Genomic DNA, 26,695 nt, shown 5'->3' with positions numbered 1-26,695 from the left:
TGGACTGTAGCCTACCAGGCTCCTCTGTCCATGGGATTTTCCAAGCAAGAGTACTGGAGTGGGTTGCCATTTCCTTCTCTAGGAGATCTTCCCGACTCAGGGATTGAACCCACGTCTCCCGCATGGTAGCCAGACGCTTTATCGTCTGAGCCACCAGTGAAGTCCTCTTAACTTTGCTGCTTTTGAAGCTGAAACTCCAATACTTTGGCCACCCGATGTGAAGAGCTGACTCATTTGAAAAGACCCTGATGCTGGGAAAGAATGAAGGCAGGAGGAGAAGGGGACAACAGAGGATGAGATGGTTGGATGGCATCACTGATTCAATGGACATGGGTTCGGGTGGACTCCGGGAGTTGGTGATGAACAGGAGGCCTGGCACGCTGTGGTTCATGGGGTGGCAAAGAGTTGGACACGATTGAGTGAACTGAACTTTGCTGAAATCACTAAATGGATCTGGTGGTAGTTTGTAGACTCCCTGGGATGCGGATGTACATTGTGAGGTCTGCACGTGAAGGAGGCTCATCACCTTCTTTCAGCGGGATACTCTTTTTTCCTTCCTCGCCAGCTTTAACGCCAGATCCCCATGGGTGAGGACGGCAGTCCCTGGGGGCTGTCTGTCCTTCACCTGTCGGTGTGCTGCAAGCTGGGCATCTCTGGGTGCTTCAGGGTGAGGTGCTCCCTTCCAGCCCCATGTTGTTGGGGGCATTTTACATGGAGGGGTGTTGGGTTTTGTTGAGTTCCCTTTCTGCATCCACAGAGGTGGTCACGTGTTGACTTGTTGGCTGAACCAGCCTTGCACTTGGTGGTTTTAGTTTGTTTCTCTGGATCGGACTGCTGAAGATACGCTGCATAATTGGCATCTTTTAGTATCTGTCTCATTCACGTTGTAGCATGGCTTAGGCTTTCCCTCCCTTGTGGGCTTTCCTGTCCTCCACATTCTGCTTCTTCATCACCACTGATGTGGAGGTGCTCCCCTACTTTGAGCTGCTGTGAACATGCTATACAAATCTCTCTTTGGAGATACACCCACAAGTGGGATTGCAGGACCGTGTGGTAAATACACGTTTAATATTTTGAAGAACCACCATACTATTTTCCATGGTGGGAATGTAAAATGGTGCTGCCTCTGATAGTGTGGAATAGTTCATTTCTCGCCATCCTTGTCCTCGCCAACACTTGTTAGGTTGTGGCGTTGAGTTTTTGGTTTGATAGTCGTCATCCAAATGGGTGGGAGGTGGTATTTCATTGTGGCTTTGATTTGCATTTCTCGTGATGGTGAGCATCTTTTTCTACGCTTGTTCAAGAACTTGCCTGCCTTTTAATTGAGTTGTATGTGGTTTTGTTGTTGAATGTAGAAGGAACTATTATAGCTGGACACTTAAGGCCTTATCAGCTAGATGACTTGAAAATGTTCTGATTCCCTAGGTTGCCTTTTTCACTCTATTGATTGTGTTCTTTGGGGGCACAGACTCTTCACAATATGAACTGAAAGACATTTAGGTTAGAGCAGTGCTTTTTCTGCAAACTTAAGTGTATTCAGCTGGCTGAACAGTCTGGCAGCTGGCCAGCACCAACTGGACTGGGCTGGGCTGGGCTGGGACGCAACACAGTTACAAACCATAGAACACAGGTGTGGGGACGTGCACTCACCACAACAGCATCAGGTGCAGTCCCCTCAGACACTCGTGGGGAAGCAGCAACTACAGGAAGTGGTGGTATCTGTCTTTGGGGCATGGTGCCATGGAAGCCCCTCAGAAGGTTCCTTGCCTCACACTCACCACCAGAACCACACTTCTGCCAGACAGCAAGTGGCAGCCACTGCCTTGGTCAGTCATTCAGCACCATCTGCACCCCCTGTGGGCTATTTTATCAGTTACAAAAATTTTAGCCAGTTCCTGTCTTCAAGCTTCTTATAGTGTCCTGCCTGTCTTTTGTTCAGTCAAGTATCAATTGAGACTTAACCATAAAATCTGGAAAGAAGCTAAATGGCTAGAAGTAAACTGGGAGAGTGAAGAGAAGGCCCTTTGCCTGCACAAGAGTCAGAGCATCTGGTGAAGTGAGTGAGAACCCGAGGGTCGGGGTATGAAGCTACCACAGAGCCACAGGCCCCCAGGGGAGGGTGCAGAGCAGGACCTGGGGGAGGGCACAGGCCATGAGACTGGTGAGGACAAGGCTGCCCGGGACACACACCACTGGGAAGGAGTTTGGTGGGACGCGCACTCACCACCTGGCTCGAGACAGCACTGCAGGTGCTACCCAGCTCCTAACGGGAGTCAGCGTATCTCTCCAAGAGGCTACTGTTTGGAAAGAAGAGATGAAACCTTAAAAGACTATTAAAGAACCTACTCAGGCTGGCGGTTGAAGGGGAGGCTTGCTTCAGGCTCCCCCTCCTCAAGTGACGGGGAAAAAGCAGGGCCCAGGGCGGGTGGCTCAGACGTGGGGCTCTGCTGCTGCTGCTGCTAAGTCGCTTCAGTCACGTCTGACTCTGTGCAACCCCATAGCTGGCAGTGCCTATTACTCCAAACAGCTTCCGAAGGCCGTTCATATGTAAAAGCTACATCCTGATGACTGAGGTTGAAGTTGGTCATTTATCCATGAATCTACACATTTCGTTGGCATCTTGAAAGACACTGAAACTGTTGAGAAGATGTCATCAGCTCTAAGTCGTCAGAAGCAGATGTCAATAACCATGCAAACTAACAGGATATAAACCATGTTTTTATTTTTAAAAAACTTCAGCATTATGGATGAATTCAACTTCCTTTAAAACCAGTCACTTTCCTGTTAATGACAAAACAACAGGCAAAAGAGCAGACACGTCACTCTTCAGAGAAGCTGTGCAGTTTACAGAATTTAGACAGACCCGCTCTCTTGTCAGCCAGTGAACAAAATAAAGTTGCTTTGGTAAATTCCATCAAGAAAAAAATATCTTTCCCCCAAAGCACACCAATAAATATTTATATTAAAATCCACAGAGTTATTTTAATCAGATACAACAGAAGAAAAATTCATTTTTACATTAATGTTTGTAGATAAGAATAAGTATTATTCACGTGCGTAATCCAACCCCACTCTGGCTTGCATTCGGTTGTGAGGAATGAGGGGTATGAGGGGCCGTTCTGCCAGCTGTGCATCACGTGTGTCCCCAAGGGGATCACAGGCACTTAGCATCATAGCACACTGGCACAGGCTCCCCGAGCTGGAGGCTGTCCCACCTGCCCCCCACCCCGAGCACTCTGCCCAGAACCTCAAACACACAAGTCCCTTCCCTGCACCTCATCACAGGATTAGCCCAAGATGAGCCCGAAGCTCCTGCTTCAGACAGCTCATCTCAGTCATAGCAAGTGTCTCTAGGGAGAAGGACTCCAGTCAATGAGCTGAACTGTTTACCTGAGGAAACACGGTTTTCAACTCCGCTATTAACCACTTCAAGGTTCTAACACAAACAGGATTTTACCACCACTCACATGTCCCCCTTTCAAGGCTCGGTGAAGTAAACTTGTCTATTAGAGAGAGAGGGACATGGGTGATTTTGACAGACGCTACACAGATGACAGACACAGATGGTTAGGTGACACGTGTGGATTGTGGCTAGACGGCTGGTAGTCAGATGACAGGGTGTACACAGACTGAGCGACCGAGAAATGGCAGGTGGCAGGCAGGCACTCTGTCACCCCCTTCACCCCTCGGAGTCCACGGAAATGCTAAATGGCACCCCTTGTGTGGAACAGCACAGAACTGCTCACTGAATACCTTGAAGATAGTGGCTCTCACAAGAGAGGAATGCACAGTGTAACTGGAGGTTTTTCTTTTTAACCAAAAACCCCTATATCTGTTCTGACCTCAGAGACACGTGGTCCTCCTGTGCGTTGGGTCTGTCTTGCTGAGGATACACGTGCTGTGTACCTGACGTGGGGCCCACCTGTCAAGGAGACGACAAGCAAGTTCAGAGACACAAGAGATGCTCAGTGACGCTCCCGAACCAGCCACAACACACAGCTTCTCAGGGTCCAACAGTCTCATTTGAAAAAAAAAAACCCTGGGTGTTACAGAAAAGAGGCACTTTCAGCATTTTACCTACAATTTCAACTCTTAACTAGCAAGTTAATATTTTCCAAACAAATTTAAGTGTCAAGTTATTAAAACTGATCCATGCTTTATAGCATTCTTTAGTCTGCAGTCAAAATAAGAACAAACTTTAGAAGAAAAGAAACATCAGTATTTAAAAGTTCAGGAACCTCAAGATGGGAACACTGTCACCATCTCATATGCTTGTGGGAGGTGAAGCTGTGTTTGCAGACAGTGTATTTCTGGGGATCAGATAACAGCCTTCACTTCTCCAGCGTTTAATTTGCTTGCATATTTTACGGTTTAATACAAACAAAGAGCTAGCACAATGTGACGTGACCTTTGGAAGATTCACGTTACACCTGGATTGCAGGTTTCTGACAACAGAAAAGAAGTGTGTGGCCGCTACATTCTTGTGTCATAGGATACAGGTATGTGCTACATGCAGAGACAGGGATCAAGTCACAGAACACAGAACCGCAACTCAGGACACAGAAAGACAGTTTTGTGGCAAAAAGCAAATCCCCACTGCGGTGAACTTCCCATCTAAGGTCAGCAGCACACGGATGACAGGTGGACCCTCTGCGTGTCCACTGAGAAATCACAGGACGCCTGGAATTTCCTCACTTGGCTTTTGAAGAGGAAAGCCAAATGAAACCACACAGAGCAGATCCTCTGTGATTTTCATCTGGGAAAGACCAAACGGGACACTATACTAATAAATACCACGACACCGCAGACTCTAGGAATGTGAGGGAGATGAGATACAAAGGTGCACGATCAGGCAGACTTTGGTGTGAGGACACGCGGGGGCTGGGCGGTCACTCAAGCTCCTCCCAGTCGTCCGTCAGGTGGCCTCTGCTCTGCCGGCGGATGCTGACCAGCTTCCCGGCCGACCTGAGGCTCCAGCGCGAGCTGCTCCCTGCGCCGGCCAGGCTGGTGTACTTGCTAGAGCCCTTGGTGTCCTCCTGCCAGCCCGGCCGAGACACACGGTCACTCACAGGGCCGCCTGAGTCTGCCGCCACGTCTTCAAGGGCAAGTTTCGGAGGTTCCCAACCTTCTATCTCATCTGGTTTCTTGGACTGTATGTTCTGTTTCAAAACCAAATTGTCCCAAAATCCAGACTTCTTCTCTGTCTTCAACTCTTCTTTTAATCGTAAGTTAGTGCTACAGGAGATGAAAGAGTTAAGTGTTGGTGATCAGTCATCTTAGGATGTCAAGTTGTGTTTATTTTATAAATAAACTCAAACAGATAGATGTGTAAAACCTGAATATTAATATGGAAAAATCAGTCAATACACGTGATTAATAAAATTTGTGAATGCCATATTTAAGGTACCACCACTTGGCAAAACTCAAGCAATGTCAGCCTCAGGGAGAAGACAGAAAAGCAAACTGTCTCAAGGCACACAGAAGGCTGAGCCTGTCTCTGAAGATACGTGAGAAAAGAGGCCCCAGATCCCAGATTCAGAAACAGAGATTATTCCCTGTACCAAGTTGGTTTGCCACAGGCTTATTCAGCTGCAGCCTCAGATGTTCAGAGCTCAGAGCACTGTGTGCCCTGAGGAAAATGCAGCCAACTGGAGTGGGTCCCCACAAACGACACAGCACCCTGGCCGCGAGTCCCCTGGCCTAGCTGCGGAGAGCATCCCCACAACATAGGCCCAACCTTCCAAGTCTTGTTTAACTGGACTGAGGGGCAGAACACAGGCACAAGTTCAAGGCCCCCAGGAGATGCTGGCCTGTTAGCTGCTACCCAGACAGCCCAGAGGACTGACTTACACAGTCCTCAAGGAGAGGGTGGGGAGGTCACAATCATGTGGTCAGAGGAGGGGGAGGACTGGATGGCTCTGATGGGTCCTGAGTGCTGCCAAGGTGCCCTGTCCACGGAGGAGCAGCCTCTCTATGGTCAGATTCCCCAGGATTCACCTGCTGTTGGCAACACCATTTATATTTTCAGATTTAAATTTATATTTTCATCTTTAAGTACATTTTTTTGTTGGCCATGCCACACAGCTTGTGAGATGTTAGTTCACCCACCAGGGATCAAACCCAGGTCCACAGCAGTGAAAGCACCAAGTTTTAACCACTGGACTACCAGGGAATTCCCTAAATATATATTTTTTAAATTCAAAATATTTAACTAGCAGCATTGTCAGCATGTAAGTATAGTTTACAGGCAATCTTTGCATTTTTAACTGGGTTTTTCCTTGATTCTCTAGAACAGCTGCCACCTGCCCACCTTAAACATGTGGCTACCATCTGCTTTAAGGCTTGTAAGTTCAGTTTACAGCTGGAAGTTCAAGAGCTGGTCTGAGAAGCTTTTAAAATTTTTTTCCATTTTTCTATAGTCTTTCAAAGTGCTTATACTTAGAACAACTCATTTCCATCTCCTCACAAGGGAGGAAGCCCCTCTTGTCCCCTCTCATGGCCCTGCCCTCTGTCTCTGGAATGCCTGCTCCCCTGACAGCGGCTACTCACGCTCTGGACTTGGGGGATTTTCGCCCTTCCAGCAGCTGCTGCTCGTCATCCTTGTTAAATAGAGAAGTCACTTCTTTCCAGCCTCGGAAAGTTGCTCCTGGAACCTAATGAAAGGTTAAGAGAAGATCAGACCTGACGCAGTGAATACACAGGTCCGAGTCGTGTCACCCAGTGGTCATGAAGCTGACACTTCAGCAGAGAAGCTGGCCCACACCGCCTTATCTGTGTGTCTGCACAGCGAGTTCTCCCATCAGCTGCAGGCAACCTCCATGCGGCTGAAGACAGTCACCCGCGTTTAGTAACTTCAGCCAAACGAGATCAGGTTGACGGGGCTCCCAACCCAGGGCGGAGGGGTACTGAGGGGTGGGGAGGCTGCACCACCACACATTTTGTAGATTCTTAGAAATGATTTTGTTACTTTTTCATTTCTGAAATCAGGATATAATTAACGCCTGGCACCTTAGATTCAAAGAAATACAGTAATAAGAAGGCAGGGATGGAGAAAAGGAAGTGCATCTGCAGGGCTCTCCTGTCAAGTGCCTTTTCCTGGAGTCACTCTGATGGCTCTGGAGCCTGAAATCACAAAACAGCAGACAAATGTGACACCACCTAGTTCAGTCGCTCAGTCGTGTCCAACTTTTTGTGACCCCATGGAATGCAGCACACCAGGCCTCCCTGTCCATCACCAACTCCTGGAGTTCACTCAAACTCATGTCCATTGTGTTGGTGATGCCATCCAACCATCTCATCCTCTGTCATCCCCTTCTCTCTCCATACATGACCACAGGAAAAACCATAGCCTTGACTAGATGGACCTTTGTTAGCAAAGTAATGTCTCTGGTTTTTAATATGCTGTCTTGCTTGGTCATAACTTTTTTTCCAAGGAGTAAACGTCTTTTAATTTCATGGCACCTAAGGGAGCTAATAAAACTTCAGTAACTGACCCTAAAGAAATGTGGTACCTATAAATGTTTTATCAGAGAATTCAAAATAACCCTATTGAAGTTTAGTGAACCACAACACAAAGGTAACTAAATGAAATTAGGAAAACAATACATGGAACAAATAGGAACCATAAAGAAAAAATCTTAGAACTGAAAACACAAAACAAAAATTTTAATAGGGTCAAAAATAGACTTGACAGTGCAGAGAAACAAAGACATCTGAAAGTATCCAGTAAGAGAAAAAGAAAAAAAGAATGACAGAGAATGAAGAAAGTCAAAGGGACTTGTGGAACACAATCGGTACAGAATAAAAGAGAAAGGGACAGAAAGTATACTTAAAACAATAAGGACTGAAAATGTCTCAAACCTGGGGGGAGAAATGGATATCCAGATCCATGAGACCAAAGGACCCCAGATAAGTTGAACCCACGTAGATCAGCACCAAGACACATAATTAAATTGTTCAAAAAGAAAGAATTTTGAAAGTAGTGAAAGACACTACTTACATACAAAGGAACCCTTCACCCCAATATGGAGAGATTTCTCAAGAGAAACTTGTCAGGCCAGGAGAGGATGAGATGATATAGTCAAAAGATATTTTAACTACTAAGCATTTTCTTAATTTACTTACTGAATTATAATTACCATAGGATATGGAGAAGGAAATGGCAACCCACTCCAGTATTCTTGCTTGGAGAATCCCATTGACAGAGGAGCCTGGCAGGCTACAGTCCACGGGGTTGCAAAGAGTCGGACATGACTGAGAGACTTTACACTCACACTCATTATAACAAAAGAAAAAAACCCTATCAACCAAGATTTCTATATCAGCAAAACTGTTCTTCAGAAATGAGGGGAGATAAAGACTCTCCCAAACAAACAAAAGTGAAGGGAGTTTGTCAGCACTAGACCTGCCTAACAAGAAATGCTTAAAGGAGTTCTGTGAGTGAAAATAAACACAAAGCCAGAGTAAAACTCACTAGGACAGGTAAATTTATACTCAAGAGTAATACAGTAATGGTGGTACATAAATCACTTATAATTCTAATTTAAAAGTAGAAAAAAAGTACTAAAAATAATTCCAACTACAGTAATCTGTCCTTGGATACACAAAAATATATGTAAACTGTAATGGGTTAACAAGACCCAACTATAAGCTTCCTACAAAGAGTCTCACTTTAGCTTTAAAGACACACATAGCCTGAGTGAATGGATGTAAAACTAACTTCAAGCAAATGGTGAACCAAAAACAGTAGGGATAGCTATACTTATGTAACACAAAACAGACTTTACAAATGGTGAAGAGGGACAAAGGTCACTATATAATGATAAAGGGGTCAGTTCTATCAAGAAGATCCAGTTATTAAATATTTATGCACCCAATACTGGAACACGTAAATGTATAAAGCAGAAATTAACAGAATTCCCTGGTGGTCCAGTGGTTAGGACTTAGCCTTCTCACTGCTGAGGGCCTGGGTTTGATCCCTCGTTGGGGAACTAAGATCCCACAAACTGCATGGTGCAGCCAAAACTACTGCTGCTGCTGTGCTAAGTCGCTTCAGTCATGTCTGACTCTGTGTGACCCCATAGACGGCTGCCCACCAGGCTCCCCCGTCCCTGGGATTCTCCAGGCAAGAACACTGGAGTGGGTTGCCATTTCCTTCTCCAATGCATGAAAGTGAAAAGTGAAAGTGAAGTCGCTCAGTCGTGTCCGACTCTCAGCGACCCCACGGACTGCAGCCCACCAGGCTCCTCCGTCCGTGGGATTTTCCAGGCAAGAGTACTGAAGTGGGGTGCCATTGCCTTCTCAACTACTGCTAACACCTAAAAAGAGAAACTGCAGTACAATAATAATAGCTAGCGAATTTAATACTACACTCTCAACAATGGATAGAGATCAGACAGAATCAATATGGAAACAGTCTGAACAACATTACAGATGAAATGAACCTCACAAACACATATAGAATATTCTATAATGTGACTGCAAAATACACATTCATTTAAGCACACATGGAACCTTTTCTATGATAGACCATATATTAGGCCACAAAACAAGTCTGAGCAAACTTAGGAGACTGTAAGCATAGTATCTTTTTTGACTGCAACATATACCATCAGAGGAGGAAAAGTGGAAACTGCATGCAAACTAAACAATACTCTCCTGAACAACATCAAAGAGGAAACAAAACTGTATCTTGAGACAGACAAAAAAATACAACATACTAAAACTTACAGGATGCAACTAAAGCAGTTCTAAGAAAGAAGTTCACAAGACAAAATAACAATCCTGAATAACATAACTCTATGCCTTAAGCGTGAGAAAAAGAACAAACTGAGCACAAAGTAAAATGGAGTGACAAAGAGGAGAAACGGAGACACGAAAATGACAGAAGAGTTATAAAACTAAGAGTTGGTTCTTTGAAAACGAAAACAAAATTGACAAACCTTTAGCTAGACTCACCAAGGAAAACAAAGAACCAACTTAAAATTCTAAATGAAAGAAACATTACAATTGATACCATGTAAAATAAGGATCATTAGAAGTTACTGTGAGATTACAATTGATATCACCCTGCTCCCCAGATGGGGGCTCTGCATTCATCCGGCTGACCCTTTTAATCTGTTAGGATGACACTCAGCAGTAAACTCTACAGAAACTCCTTAGACTAAGTAGAGAAACAGCTAAGGCTTCACGTGGCTTGCTCTGAAAACTACATACTGTACAATGGTCTGCTGTGGACCTGCTCCTCAGTGGGAATGCACAGATCAAAGTGACTCACCAGCAGAGCACAAGAAGACATGCAGTTGTTGTAGAGTGTGTGATGCTACAAATGCATTTGCTAATAGTAACAAATACATGTAGTAGTCCTAAAATGTGAAAAATGTTCCTGATCAACCACCAATTAAACTTTGAGTTCTTGGTTTGTTTGGTCACTTGTGCAACAATGTTTGTATCTTTTCAATACCCAAATCAGTTGGCAGTCAACTCAATTATTCATGCTAATAGAAGAGAAGAGAGAGGTTCCTGATTCAAAGCCAAGTGCATCTGTGTGCCAAAAGCATTGAGCAGGAAAATGCACTGTGGAATCCCGAGGGGGTGACCTGAACGTCTGTCAGCTGACGCCTCTTTAGGCAGGCAGAAGGGGCTTTGGGGACTAACCCAAGCCCACCAGCTAGACCCCAATGTGCTACCAGCTGTCCGTGCGTATCTGGGGACTCACACGCTCACTTTTTGTACATGTGACATCTGTGTACATGTGTGCATATTGACACGTCCTGTGTTTATACATTATATGCAGACAAGACCTCTAGAGGGAGGAGCAAGAGCTGTCAACTGGAGAACTGGGTGGCAGGCAGAGATGAGACTCACCACATCCCCTTCAGTCCATTTTCAGTCTTAGATCATGTGTCCCTGCTGGAAGGAGCAGGAAACAGGGCATCCTGGAGTGGTGGACTGGCCACGGGAGGAGGTGGCCCCAGGAAACTAAACGACAGATGGTGGGCAGAAAGAGCATGAGGTGTTGCCAGGCAGATACTGAATTTTCTGGGAGGAGGAGAACAGGGAAAGTCACCAGATAGAAACTGGTGCAGGACAGAGCTCAGACACTCAAGATATAAATGCAGTTAAGAGGAGTTTCGTGAGGAAAATCAATAAAAGGCAGATGCGCAGTGGGCACAAGAAGCAGCCCCCAGTTCAGAACAAAGCTCCCCTCAGCCACTGGAGGACACTGCCCGCCTGGACACTGCAGAGAGGGACATGTCCAGCAATGCAGCCTCAGATGTCGGCAGATGTCAGCCTCTGACCCACAACAGAGGCCTTGACAAGTGGCGTTTTCCAGGGGCTGAGGGCAGGTAAGTGCGTACCCAGAAATCTAACTAGTCCAATAAAACACACCTCCCCCTGCGCCCTGGGAAACACCTCTCTGATGGAATGGAAAAGACTGCTCTGAATAGCGCGCTCCTCTGAAACACAGTAGCAAAGAGCAAAGAGTCCACAGGCACAGGGCTCAGTCTCTAGGGAGACAGCTTTCCACAGGGTCCCACTGCAACGTGAGACAGGCACTGAGCTTGCAAACCTGCTCGCAAGTATCTTGAGAAAGAGCTTCAACATTAACAGTGGTAACTTCTGAGAGCAGAATTCATGGTGGGGAGGGGAGAAATGGGTACTCTTCTTTTAATTATAAACTTCACAGTTCTTTCTGAATTTGAAAAACAAAAAGACAAGCTACTTTGCTAGGAAAGATTGTAATGTATAATGATAAAAATCTAATGTCTTCAATATAAAGAATTTTATAGAACAATTAAAAAAAAATCAAACGACCTAGTAGGAAAATGGGCAAAACAAAACAGAATCTTTTGACTTGGGAAGGCTCTCTGAGTATGTGGGAGAAGCCAGTCATGTGACTAGGTCTTCACCCCGGTGTCTCAGGAGGAGACCCTGTCAGGCGAGCCTTCTGGTTCTGGAGAAGGGTGGGCTCTGGGCCTGAAAGGACTTGGATCTTCTGTCACAGACAGCATCCAGCAGCTCTGCACGCCCTGCTGACCAGGACACTGCTCGGTAACATGCCCTTTTTTCCATTGGTTTTCTTTCTCTTGTTTAGCTTTGGGGTGCTGTCAGAAAGTGTTATTAAGAGTCTTGAAGCTTGTAAAAAGTCCCCAGCAGATCTGTTTACCACATGAGGTGTGAACTGAGATCTCCAGGAGGCACAGGGTAGCGGGCACTGTCCCCAGAGAGGTGGGTGGGTCTCTGCACCCGCTTGGGCACCACCACCTTGTCAGCACCCAGCACCTCAGGGGGGAGAAGGCCATTGCTTGGCTGCCCCGTCAGCACTCAGCCGCCTGCACGCCCGGTTCCCTGTGAGCATTCAGCCCTCTACACGCCTGGTTCCTCAGGAGCACTTGGCCGTCTACGCTCCCAGTCTCCCGCAAGCACTCGGCCCTCTATATTCCCAGTTCCCTGCAAGCACTGCCCGCCTACACTCCAGGTCCCCGACTTCTTTGTGCTTCACTGTCTCAGGAAGCGAACACAGAGATCTTGCTGCATTTAGAATCTAACACACCAGAAGCTATTCAGAGACAGCGATGAGACGTAAAACAAAACAACTTGTCCTCTGCTTTTGCACATTTGGGAACCAAACATAATACATTCATTCAGAGTTTTAAACTGCATTTTCAATCATTTCATTTCTAAAAAACTTCCACTTTGTGTCCTTTTAAGAGCTATTTGAAAACTAACTGGCTAACTGTAGTGGTAATTAATTGTGGCAATTACTTATTCAGAGTAGGATTGCAGGGGGGAAAAGCAAATTTTTCCTTTTCACACCAAATTTTTTAACAAACTGTTTAGCCGAAATAAAAATTAACCCTAAATGATGACTTAATTTATGTAACTAGTATAAATTACAACCTTCACATAATCTTGTAGGCCTGATGAAAACAAACATCATTTATACATGTGACGTACTTATGGAACTGAAAATCAGAACCTCTACACACTGCCCACTACAACCTTCCTCGATACAAACTGTGCAGCAGGTCTGCCAAGTGTTGGAAAGGACCCATCCAGCAGGAGCGTTAACTGCCCCTGTGAATGCACACTGGCCACGGAGTGCCTGACGGCTTTAATAACAGGTAAACTCTGGGGCCAGAGGGCCTGCCAAAGGGAGAAACGTTGGTCTTTGGCTCATCGAAGGCAATGGTCTAAATGGATGTCTCTCCCCAGAATTCCCCTGCTGGAATCCTAACCTGGGACATGATGGTATGTGGGGGTGAGGGGGATCAGGCCCTGTAGGTGGAGCCCTGCGATGGGATGGGATGCAGCCTGGCAGGAAGTGTCCTGCTGGTCTCACCATAGCCGTTTGAATCTCAGTCCCTGGTGTTATGTTACAGCAGCCCGATCCCATGAACACAAAGGTGCCACAAAGAAACTGGAAAAAGCAATCCTGATGAAGAAACACAGGCCTTCACTTTGCCAACCGAAATCCAAAATATGTGGGTTTTTTTGCTATAAATATTTTAGACAGATGAACTTAACCTGTTGCGAGAAGCCAAAGGAAAATCCCATCTGCTCCCCCCACTTCTGCAGCCTCTGAATACCCTCTGCAGTCACAGCAATGGGAATAAAAAGCTGACAAAACCCAACATTATCAGATAACCAATACATCAACAAGGCTTAGGTAGAGAGAAAGCAAAAACAGCTCTTCTCAGAGCCCAGACTTCATGCTGTGCGGTGTGTACGCCCTCCAGGGGGCAGCCCTGGAAGGAGGTGGCCGCCAGGGAGCAGCACAGCCAGGTGGGCCCTGGGCCCGAGGGCACCTGGGGCGCTAGCTCCTGCTCTCCTCCAGCTGGCCTTCCTGCTTCCTGTGAGCAATCCCCCCTTTTCCCTGGCCCACCCGGGAGGGGGCAGCTCTGGGGCCCTGCCAAAGTGGGATGGCTGGAGCCCCGCCTTTGCACTGGGTTCTGGGCTGTTTGCACCTCCCTCTTGAGCCAGTGGCACCACCACCACCACCACCACTGTCCTGGCCCGTCCTGCCCAGCCACCATGGGCCTCTGTCCCAAGAAAAGGCCAGCTCGGCCATGGCCTCCAAAGGCAAGCCGCTGAGCTCTCACAGTCAGAAGGGGTGCCAGTGAGCCGGCGGCAGTGGGTGGAGCAGGAAGGGAAGCTGGTGGAGCACCCACCAGGTGCCCCTCAGAACAGTCCACAATCCTACCAGAAATTTAGGTTCCATTCTCCACTCCAGTGTTCTTGCCTGGAGAATCCCAGGGACGGGGGAGCCTGGTGGGCTGCCGTCTATGGGGTCGCACAGAGTCAGACACGACTGAAGTGACTTAGCAGCAGCAGCTCCACTCCCACAGTGAGATGACAAGCTAATCGTTAACTGTATATAACAACCATATAATCATGAGCAATACTAAAATTTTAAGTATCTGCAATGATACAACTAAAAATAGTAGTAAGAACCTAACCTAATTTGTTCTAAGTGTCAAAACAGAGGAATTCCAAATTGCATAAACAAACATATAAAACAAACAAAACAAACATATAAAACTCAGACCAAAGGAAGCCAGTAATTATAGGTCACGGCAGTATTCTAATTATAGGTCACGGCAGTATTCTAAGTTACTACTGCAAAAATAAACTTAAAAAGATTGATGGGTATATGTAAGAGCTGGAAATAACAATCAATAAGGAAAATAAACTCACATCTTAATCCCTTGTTCCCTTTGAAAGTTATTGGAGACAGAAAAATACGCTCAGTAGACAAAAAATAACAAGTATTGGTAAGGATGTGAAGAGAAGGGAACCCTTGTGCATGGCTTTTGGGAATGTAAATTGGTGTAGACATTATAAAAAACAGCATAGGAATTTCACAAAAAATTAAAAATAGAATGACATAGCAATTCTCCCTCTGTGTATTGATACAAAGGAAATGAAAACACTAACTGGAAAAGATATATGGAAAAATATATGTAGTTCATGTTCATTGCAGTGCTATTCCCAATAGCCAAGATGTGAAAACAACCTAAATGTCCATCAACAGATGAATGACTAAAGATAATGTGATGTGCACACACGCACACACATGGTTTATTATACAGCCATAGAAAATGAAATCTTGCTGTTTGCACCATGGATGGACCTTGGGGACATTATGTTCACTGAAATGTCAGACAGATCAGGACCAATACTGTGTGATCTCACTTATATGTGGAATCAAAACCAAAGCAAAACCAAAAAGAACCCGGCACACACGGCTTCCCGGGTGGTGCCAGTGGTGAGGAACCTGCCTGACAGTGCAGAAGGCTAGAGATACGGTTAGAAATAGCCCCTGGAGGGAGGACACAGCAACCCACTCCAGTACTGGAGAATCCCATGGATAGAGGAGCCTGGTGGGCTACAGTCCCCACAGAGTTGAAGCAACTTAGCATGTATACACAGTACTCACAGACACAGAACAGACCGCGGTTGTCAGAGGCAGAAGGGGAAAAGGCACAAACTTCCAGTTATAAAACACATAAGTCATGGGCATGGTGGTGTGATGCACAGTGTAGTGACTACAGCTAATGATACTACACATGTAAGTTATCATCACAAGAGAAAACTTTTAACTGCCTACAGTGATGGATTAACTAGACTTATTGTCGTGCTCATTTTGCAGTATACATATCAAATCTTTATGCTGTACACCTGAAACTAATATACTGTTATATCCTAGTTATACCTTAGTTTTAAAAAATTTAAATAGAATAAAATGTCCATTTTCTAATGAAAAATTCTGAAGCAGCCAAAAAAGGAGCAAAGGAAAACCTATAGACCAAAAAGAAAGTGGACAAACAAACTGACTCTGAGAGCAAACCAGATGTTTGATTTGACAAAACAGCCATCATAAACACATTCACAGGACAGAAGGAAGTGCCATTAAAGAAGCAAAAGGAGGCATGCCAGCACTGCGGCACCCAATAAAAAAGAGCAGAGGCAGTGGCAACCAAAGAGAACCAGGCAGAAATTCTGAGGGCGAAAAGTACAATAAACAAAATTAAAAATTCACTACAGGGGCTCAAAAGTAGGTCTTAATTTGGAGAATAAAGAATTACTGAACTTGAAGCCAAAAACCAGAGAGAAAAAATGAAAAAGATGACCTCAGAAAAATGCATCATACCATTAAGCGCATCAACATATGCAAAATAGAGTACCAGAAGAAGAGAGAAATTAGCAAAAAAAAAAAATCAAAGAAATAACAGAACATTACCAAATTTCTTGAAAACCAAAAATCCATACAACAGGAAGCTCAAGAAACTCCAAGTAGGATGAACACAGCGACCCACAAGCACACACACTGTAGTAACACAGAGTCAGAGTCAACATCAATGCTGAGACCCACAAACACACAGACTGTTGTAAAGCAAAGTCAGAGTCAACATCAATCCTGAGGCTAACCACCTGGAGTCTGTCTTGGACTCAACAAGTTCAAGGCTCAATCGTCCTCAAGACTGTCTTTATGGAAGTCACCAGCCTCACTTCAGGGGCTCACTTTACCTGGACTTCTGATCAAAGGGATATAAATTCAGAGGGTGGGGAATGCAGAGCTTCCGGCAGTCTCCCTGTGAACTCAGAGTCACCTTGTCTGCCTCTGTCTCTCACACACACATCAACATGTTCACCAACCATAAAGCTCTACTGAGTCTGTATTGGAATTTCATTATGTCGGCATGACTGATTAAATCATTGACTATGTGAAAGAACTCAGTCTCTAGCCCTCTCTATTCCCTGGGGGTGACATGGCTGAAAACCCCAAACCTCTATTCCTATGCCTAGTCTTTGGTACCAGAACCAAGCCCCATCCTTATGCTAATGGAGGGGCACAGGGGAGTCATATCCCTGGCATAACAATGACTCCTGACCCTCAGGAATCCCAAGGGTTTAGAACCTCTGTGCTAGGAATGGGGGTTGGAGAGAAGACCAGACATCTTCTTTACCACAGCATACAAAGAGAAAGTCTTGAAAACTACAAGAGAAAAACATCTGGTCACTTACCAAGGAAGCTGCAGTCAGAGTAGGAGCTGACTCTCAGAGAACTAATGAAGGCCGGAAGGGAGTAAGACAACATACTCAAAGCGCTGCATGAAAACACTGAAAAACGAGAATCCTGAGCCCAACAAAGCCATCTCTCAGAAAGGAAGATGAAATAAGTTTTCCCCATATAAGCAAATCTGAAAGAATTTGTTGCTAGCAAATCTCTCTTATAAGAAACACTAAATAATGGTCTAGACTTAAGCAAGTAACTCCAAACAGTAATTCAAAACCACATGAGAAAACAAAGGTCGCTGATAAAAGTAATTATGTAATGCAACGTAAAACACAGTAAAAATGCATAGATTTTACTTCTTATAACTAACTTAAGGAGGTATATACACTAATATATATTCAACGTAATGCTGGGCCTATGTAACATAGGTGTAATATATTTGCCAATAACAGCATAAAAGAGGTGGGTGGGAATATTGGACTACAGATGGTAAAACAATAAGATACTACGATGTTACATTAGAAATCTTCCCAACCCAGAGATTGAATCCAGGTCTTCTGCACTGCAGGTGGATTCTTTACCATCTGAGCCACCAGCAAAGTCCTACATTAGAAAATATACATGTAATACAAAAGAAAGCACTAAAGGAGGAATCACTGAACAAAAAAGACACGAGACATATAGAAAACAAAATATGGCAATATGATTTCAACTAAGCAATAATACTATTAAATGTAAACTGACTAAACAATCCAATCAAAGGCAGAGATTGTCATACTGTGTTTAAAAACTGATCCAACTAAATGTTGCCTACAGGAGACTACTTGAGATTCAGAGATAAAAAAGATCAAATGTAAAAGGGAGGGAAAAGATAAATCACTCAAACAGCAACCACAAAAAAAGCTGGAGTGGCTATATCAATAAGAGAAATTTTAGAATTTTTAAACTTACTAAAGATAAAGAGATTATTTCACTGCAGCCTACCTGGCTCCAACCATATGCTATGATAAATGGAAGAAATGTAAGTTGGATAAACAGAAACTGTTATATCTTACCATCAGAAGTATATAACAAAACATATAGGCATATAATAACAGAAAAAATACAGAAAGGAAAAATGTGGAGAAATTAAAAGCAAACTAGACAACCCAACAAGAGAAGAGACTTCAGTATCAACACTGGATAGAACTAGACGGAAAATAAACAGAGGACATGGAAACCACTACAAACTAAGGAGACCTAGTAGGTATCAATAAAACACCCTGTCCAGCAGTAGAACACACATTCTTCTCAGTGCACATGGAACACGGACCACATGCTGCTGCTGCTGCTAAGTCGCTCAGTCGTGTCCGACTCTGTGCGACCCCACAGATGGCAGCCACCAGGCTCCCCCGGCCCTGGGATTCTCCAGGCAAGAACACTGGAGTGGGGTGCCATTTCCTTCTCCAATGCATGAAAGTGAAAAGTGAAAATGAAGTTGCTTAGTCGTGTCTGACTCTTCACGACCCCATGGACTGCAGCCTACCTGGCTCCGACCATATGCTAGTCCATAAAATAAACATTTAATACTTTTAATAGGATAAAATGGTTCATAGTTGTCAGATCATTCCTCTGACACAGAGGAATTAAACATCAGTAGCAGGAAAAACTCACAACTGGGTGGAAGTTAAACAATGCATGCCTAAATAACCAAGGAGTCAAACAAGAACTCAAAAAGGAAATGAGAAATAGTTTGAAATGAATCAAAGTAAAGACACAAACATTCAAGTTTTAAGTGTAACTTACACACATTGCATGGTTATAATAAAACTGTCACTGTATGTGCTAAGTATAGCAGCAGTAAGTTTTCAGTGTTTCTTTGGCTTGTTATGCTATTTAAAAAAATCAATTAGTATATATATATATATTTTTAAGGAGAGCTCCCTCAATCTGATAATGAGCATCTATGAGAAACTCACAGCTAACATCAGACTGTATGGTAAAATACTGAAAGCTTTCCCCCTAATGAAGAATGAGGCAAAGGAAAAAGAAATAAAAAAGATCCAGATTGGAAAGGAAAAAGTATAATACTTCTATTTGTAGATGACATATTTTACAGAGAAAATCCTAAGGAATCCCCTAAAAACCTACTAGAATTAACCAGTTCAATGAGGTGACAGGATACATGATCAATAAACAAAAATCAGTTGTCAATATATACCAACAATGAGCAATCAAAGAAAGAAAAGTGCCATTTACAAACACATCAAAAAGAATACTTAGGAATACCGCTTACAAAAGTTCAAAGTTTTTTTTTTTCCTGAAAACTACAAAATATTATTGAAATAAACTTTAAAAGGTCTGAATAAATGAGACAATCATACAATGTTCATGGATCAGAAAACATAACACTATTAAGACAGCAATTCTCCCCCTAAACAGATCTACAGATTCAGTGCATTGCAATTCTGACTTCTTTGTAGAAATTGTTAAGCTGATTCTAAAATTCATATGGACTCACAAGAGACTCAAATAGTCAAAATGATCTTGAAAAAGAACTACCTCTTATCATTTCAGAACATTCTACCAAGCAACAGCAATCAAGACACTACTGGCAAGTGGAAAAATAAACAGATCAATGAAACAGGACTGTGAATCCAGAAACAAACCCACACCTCCGAGGCCAACTAATTTCCTTGAAAAGGTGCCAAGACAAATAGGAAAAGAATCGTCTTTTCAATAAGTGGTGCTGTGACAACTGCGTAATAACAGGAAAAAGAACAAAAGTGGACCGTCATCTCACATCATATACAAATACTAACACAAAACAGATAAAAACAACAACAACAAACAGAAGAGCTCAAATTATAAAACTTTAAAGAAAACACAGGGGTAATCTTTATGACCTTAGATTTGGATATTCTTAGATAAAATGCTGAAACCATGAGCAACAAAAGAAAAAATAAAGTGAACTTAATCAAAATTTAAAACTTTTGTGCTTCAAAGGACACTAGCAAAAAAGTGAAGACAATCCACAGAACGAAATTTACAAATATATACTTTATCATCTTTGCATGAAATGTTCCCTTGGGATCTCTAATTTTCTTGAAGAGATCTCTAGTTCTTTCCCATTCTATTGTTTTCCTCTATTTCTTTGCATTGATTGCTGAGGAAGGCTTTCTTATCTCTCCTTGCTATTCTTTGAAATTCTGCATTCAAATGAGTATATCTTTCCTTTTCTCCTTTGCTTTTCACTTCCCTTCTTTTCACAGCTATTTTCACAGCTAAGAGAAGCAGAAGCTATTAAGAAGAGGTGGCAAGAATACACAGAAGAACTGTACAAAAAAGGTTTTCATGACCCAGATAATCACGATAGTGTGATCACTCACCTACAGCCAGACATCCTGGAATATGAAGTGAAGTGGTCCTTAGAAAGCATCACTACGAACAAAGCTAGTGGAGGTGATGGAATTCCAGTTGAGCTATTTCAAGTCCTAAAAGATGATGCTGTGAAAGTGCTGCACTCATTGTGCCAGCAAATTTGGAAAACTCAGCAGTGGCCACAGGACTGGAAAAGGTCAGTTTTCATTTCAGACCCAAAGAAAGGCAATGCCAAAGAATGCTCAAACTACCGCACAATTGCACTCATCTCACACGGTAGTAAAGTAATGCTTAAAATTCTCCAAGCCAGGCTTCAGCAGAACGTGAACCGTGAACTTCCAGATGTTCAAGCTGGTTTTAGAAAAGGCAGAGGAACCAGAGACCAAAGTGCCAACATCCACTGATCATCGAAAAAGCAAGAGTTCCAGAAAAACATCTATTTCTGCTTTATTGACTATGCCAAAGCCTTTGACTGTGTGGATCACAATAAACCGTGGAGAATTCTGAAAGAGATGGGAATACCAGACCACCTGACCTACCTCTTAAGAATCTTGTCAGGAAGCAACAGTTAGAACTGGACATGGAACAACAGACTGGTTCCAGACAGGAAAAGGAGTACGTCAAGGCTGTATATTGTCACCCTGCTTATTTAACTTCTATGCAGAGTACATCATGAGAAATGCTGGGCTGGAGGAAGCACAAGCTGGAATCAAGATTGCTGGGAGAAATATCAATAACCTCAGATACGCAGATGATACCACCCTTATGGCAGAAAGTGAAGAACTAAAGAGCCTCTTGATACAAGTGAAAGAGGAGAGTGAAAAAGTTGGCTTAAAGCTCAACATTCAGAAAACGAAGATCATGGCATCTGGTCCCATCACTTCATGGCAAATAGATGGGGAAACAGTGGAAACAGTGGCTGACTTTATTTTGGTGGGGGGGGGGGCTCCAAAATCACTGCAGATGGTGATTGCAGCCATGAAATTGAAAGATGCTTACTCCTTGGAAGGAAAGTTATGACCAACCTAGACAGCATATTAAAAAGCAGAGATATTACTTTGCCAACAAAGGTCTGTCTGGTCAAGGCTCTGGTTTTTCCAGTGGTCATGTATGGATGTTAGAGTTGGACTGTGAAGAAAGCTGAGTGCCGAAGAATTGATGCTTTTGAACTGTGGTGTTGGAGAAGACTCTTGAGAGTCCCTTGGACTGCAAGGAGATCCAGCCAGTCCATCCTAAAGGAGATCAGTCCTAGGTGTTCATTGGAAGGACTGATGTTGAAGCTGAAACTCCAATACTTTGGCCACCTGATGTGAAGAGCTGACTCATTTGAAAAGACCCTGATGCTGGGAAAGATTGAGGGCAGGAGGAGAAGGGGACAACAGAGGATGAGATGGTTGGATGGCATCATTGACATGATGGACATGGGTTTGGGTGGACTCTGGGAGTTGGTGATGGACAGGGAGGCCTGGTGTGCTGCAGTTCATGGGGTCGCAAAGAGTCATACATGATTGAGTAACTGAACTGAACTGATACTTTATCATATGTCTGATAAAGTCCTTATATGTATCTAGAACATAGAAAGGAACTTTACAACTCAATAATAAAGAGATAACTAAAATTTTTTACATGAACAAAGCATCAGAATAGACACTTCTCCAGGAAGTTATACAAACAGCTTGGAAGTACACAAGATGCTCAGTACATGTGTCATCAGAGAAATACAAGTCAAACCACAGTGAAATACTACTTTACACCCACAAGGATGGCTAGAATCAAGAAATCAGAGCAATACATATGTGAGGAAGTGGAGAAATCACACCCTAACACACTACTGGGGGTATGAAAAACGATGCCATCACGTGGAGGAAACAGCCAGCAGGTCTCTAAAATGATTACATGCAGAGAGACCCTGTGACCCAGTGTCTCAGTCCATCTGCGCTGCTGTTAACAGAAGACCATGGACTGGGTGGCTTATAAACAGTGGAAGTGTACTCCTCACAGCCCAGAGGGTGGGCAGTCCAAGATGCGGTGCTCACAGCGGTTGAGTGGTGAGGGCTGGCTGCGCTTGGTGTACTTCCATGTGGTGTGAGAGGCAGGGAGCTCTCGGGGGTCCCGTTCACGAGGGTTCTGGCACATCACCTAACTACCTCCCAAAGGCCCCACTGCGTAGCCCCCATCACATAGGGTAGGATTTAACATATGAATCTGGGAGAATAAACATTCAGTCTGAGGCACCTAGAAATTCCACTCCTAGATATATACCCATCAGAAATGAAAACAAGGCCATGGCCCCACAAAATACTCTACACAAATGTTTATAGCAATGTTATTCAAAATAGCCAAAAAGTGGAAACAACCAAACATTTGTGATAAATTGATAAAATGGAGCATCTACTGCTGCTGTTGCTAAGTCACTTCAGTCGTGCCCGACTCTGTGGGACCCCATAGACGGCAGCCCACCAGGCTCCCTCGTCCCTGGGATTCTCCAGGCAAGAACACTGGAGTGGGTTGCCATTTCCTTCTCCAGTGCATCAAAGTGAAAAGTGAAAGTGAAGTCACTCAGTCGTGTCCGACTCTTAGCAACCCCATGGACTGCAGCCTACCACGCTCCTCCGTCCATGGGATTTTCCAGGCAAGAGTACTGGAGTGGGGTGCCATTGCCTTCTCCTAAAATGGAGCATGAGTCAGTCAAAAAAAGTAACTAAGTACTGACATAAGCTATAGCATAGATGAACCTTTTAAAACACTATGCTCAGTGAAAGCAGTCAGTCACAAAAGTCCACACATTACATGATCTTCTGTTCAAATAAAAGTTCAGAGCAGTGAAGATGCAGTGACACAAACGGACCAGCACCTGCTTGGGGAGGGGAAACGGGGGGTGAAGAGCCACAGGGTTTCTTCCTGAGGTCCTGAAAATGTCCTAAAATTGGTAGGTTGTAGTCACATATCTGTGACACTATGAATCATTTAGTTGTACCATTTGAGTGAATGAATTAAGGGAGATGGTTGTACTTTAACATGCTGTGAAAGGCGTGCAAGACACACCCAGAAGTCAGAAAGCCTCTTCCCACCTCCACCAGCCTTGGCCAACAACAGAGGACGATGCTGGGGATATCTGGTCACATCACATTAACAGCAGGCTCACAGGTGCAGCAGTGCACAACAGAAGCACGGCACGCACTAGCCTTCTCGCTCCTCTGTGAAGATGCCCGAACACGACTCCAACAGCCGTGATGCTCTTGACGTGCCTGAGTCCTGGCACAGACAGCTAACACCAGCCACCATTTAACACACTCATAAATTTAACAGAAAAATACATCCAACGGCATGAAGACTGAGGGATGGGACTCCACACAGAGCCTGCACGAACGACCCCCAGGAAACTGGACCAGAGCGGACCTGCCAAGGACACGCTGGCCGCAGTCACAGTAAGCTCCTCTAGACCAACATGCTCAGCAGAAACCCAGTGGCCAGCAAGCCTCTGCCTACCCTGCTGACTCCTCAGCGCACACATGTCGACACAGGACACCACCTGGACTAGAAGCTCCATATCAGCACGTGGGTGGTTCTCTGTAAGTGGCTGCAGGGATGGACAGGCCTCACAGGCACTGGGAAATGGCAAACTCAGTTTTCCTGCTCCAGGGGCAGGAGTCCCACAAGACCACGGGGACACGAGCTGGGAGAGACCACTGGCAGCTCTCATGGGCCACCACCCACGCCCCCCAAACCCCAACCAGAGGCTGCCGCCAGCAGGCTAATAATATTTGTTTCAGCCCTTGAAGGACCACCTAAAATAAAGATCCTCATCTCACAAATCAGAGGAACTAGACCTTGATGGACTCAATCCTGGGAAAAAAAATTTAGGAAGGGAAACATTTTGCAATTCAGATTTTCCTACACTTCAACTAATATTTCTGAATAAAGATATCATAAATACTGGGAATGCAGATCAGGTCAGGGCCCCACATACATCTGCAGTTGACCAGAAAAGCAGCACGTACTCAGCCAAAAACTCATTAAACCTCGCAAATGCTGACCTCCGCCTGAAGAGACAGCCATGGGACTGGATCTTAGGTCCCTCCTCCACCCTCTTTAAATATAGTTGCTGATCTACATTTTTGATGATTTTTAAATGCTCAATAATCAATCTCTTGGCCAGACAAAAAATTGTATCTATGAAACCTACCTCTGATTAAACTTACAAATACAGGCATTCAAAACAGTGTATGTATGAAAATGCTTACAGTACTTTCAAAATAAATGATATTCTACCCAGCATAACCCAGTTAGAAAAAAGTCAGAAAAAAGATATGTCCACCCTCCCACATTATTACTCAGTATTATTCTGTAACTTCTAATCAGTACAAGACATAAAACAGAAAAGAGAACTACTGGGAAGGAAAATACAATTACTATTATTTAGGCAAAGATCATATAACTAGAAGATGGAAAAAGCATCAAATGAAGAACCATTAGACCTAATGAAATGGCTAAATATAAAATAAATGTACAAAACTAAATAGCTTTATTGCAATTAAAGACAATAGAATAAATGCTGTTCTCGAGAGAACATTTAAAATGTCCAGAAAAAACTTTTACATGTTACCTTGACTGATTATATTTAAAAACTTGAATAAATGAAAATAAAAAAAATCATTACCTAAAAAAAAAATTACCTAAATGGCAAGAATAAATATTAGGGAATATTAATTTCTTCTCAGATACAGGTCTGGTAGTATGCTTTCCACATGGAGCGGGGCAGAGTCAGAGAACAAAGTCTCAGCCCCGGGCTTCTCCCTGAGTCCCTTCAGGCAGTGAGCCGCCGCCCCCACTGGCACCACATCACAGCCCTCAGGAGTGTGGAGTACAACGAAAATAGCGAAAATTCTAGAGAGAAGAAAATCCAGACTTGAAGAAAACATCTGCAAAAGACACACCTATCAGGTATTAAGATACTGTCCAAAACACACAAAATCCTGACACCACCAAATGACTCATTCACTGCTGGTAGTAATGCAAACTGGAAAAGTCACTTTGGAAGAGTTTGGCAGTTTCTTATGCAAATAAATATACTCTAACTATAAAGTCCCCCCTTCATGGCTCACACACAACCTTGTCATGGCAAAGAGTCTTGCATAACTCAATGAAGCTATGAGCCATGCTGTGCAGGGCCATCCAAGATGGATGGGTTATAGTTAAAAGTTCTGACAAAATATGGTTCACTGAAGAAGGGAATGGCAAACCACTAAGAACCCCCATGATAAAGCAAAAAGATATGACACTGGGAGATGAGCCCTGCAGGTCAGAAGGTGTCTAGTATGCTACTGGGGAAGACCAGAGAAATAGCTCCAGAAGAAATGAAGTGGCTGGGCCAAAGCAGAAACAACGCTGAGTTGTGGATGTGTCTGGTGGTAAAAGTGAAGTCCGATGCTATATAGAACAATACTGCATAGGAACCTGGAAAGTTAGGTCCATGAATCAAGGTAAGTAGGACATGCTCAAGCAGCAGTTGTCAAGAGTGAACACTGACATCTTAGGAATGGGAATGGGTGAATTTAATTCAGATGACCATTATATCTACTACTGTGGGCAAAAATCCCTTAGAAGAAATGCAATAGCCCTCATGGTCAACAAGAGTCTAAAATGCAGTACTTGAGTGCAATATCAAAAACAACAGAATGATCTTGGTTCGTTTCCCAGGCCAATCATTCAACATCACAGTATTCCAAGTCTATGCCCAACCACTGAAGCCAAAGAAGCTGAAGGTGACTGGTTCTATGAAGACCCACAAGACCTTCTAGAACTAACACCTTTTCATCATAGAGGATTGGAATGCAAAAGTAGGATGTCAAGAGATAGCTGGAGTAACAAGAAAGTTTGGCCTTGGAGTACAAAATGAAGCAGGGCAAACACTAACAGAGTTCTGCTAAGAGAACGCACTGGTCATAGCAAACACCCTCTTCCAACAATAGAAGAGATGACTTTACACATGGACTCACCAGATAGTCAATACCAAAATCAGACTTGTTACACTCTTTGCAGCTGAAGATGGAGACGCTCTATACAGTCAGCAAAAACAAGACCAGGCACTGACTGTAGCTCAGCTCATCAGCTCCTTATTGGAAAATTTATGCTTAAATAGAAAAAAGCAGGGAAAACCACTAGACAATTCAGGTATGACCTAACTCAAACCCCTTATGATTATAATACAGTGGAGGTGTCTAACAGATTCAAAGGATCAGATCTGGAAGACAGAATGCCCAAAGAACTATGGACTGGGGGTTTGTAACATGGCACAGCAGTCAGTGACAA

General features: G+C 43.9%; 1 protein-coding gene across 3 annotated transcripts in view; it reads right to left on the bottom strand.

The window, feature by feature from the left end:
- Nucleotides 1–2,700: 2,700 nt before the first annotated feature.
- TDRP (testis development related protein) overlaps nucleotides 2,701–26,695 on the bottom strand; it is a 53,528-nt gene continuing 29,533 nt past the window's right edge. For all 3 annotated transcript variants that reach the window (XM_086416794.1, XM_086416805.1, XM_086416786.1), the window contains 2 exons: nucleotides 6,550–6,653; nucleotides 2,701–5,235 (listed from right to left, as the gene is read on the bottom strand). In XM_086416794.1, coding sequence (XP_086272920.1) covers nucleotides 4,890–5,235; nucleotides 6,550–6,653 — 450 coding nt within the window. In that variant the 3' untranslated portion in view covers nucleotides 2,701–4,889. The remainder of the gene's footprint in view (nucleotides 5,236–6,549; nucleotides 6,654–26,695) is intronic.

This window comes from Bos grunniens, chromosome 1 (genome assembly GCF_055505025.1).
Source record: "Bos grunniens cultivar Pamir isolate PY7600 chromosome 1, Bosgru_T2T1.0, whole genome shotgun sequence".
NCBI classification, from domain to species: Eukaryota; Metazoa; Chordata; class Mammalia; order Artiodactyla; family Bovidae; genus Bos; species Bos grunniens.
The sequence above is the reverse complement of the archived record's forward strand: the minus strand, read 5'-3'. Positions and strand labels throughout refer to the sequence as shown.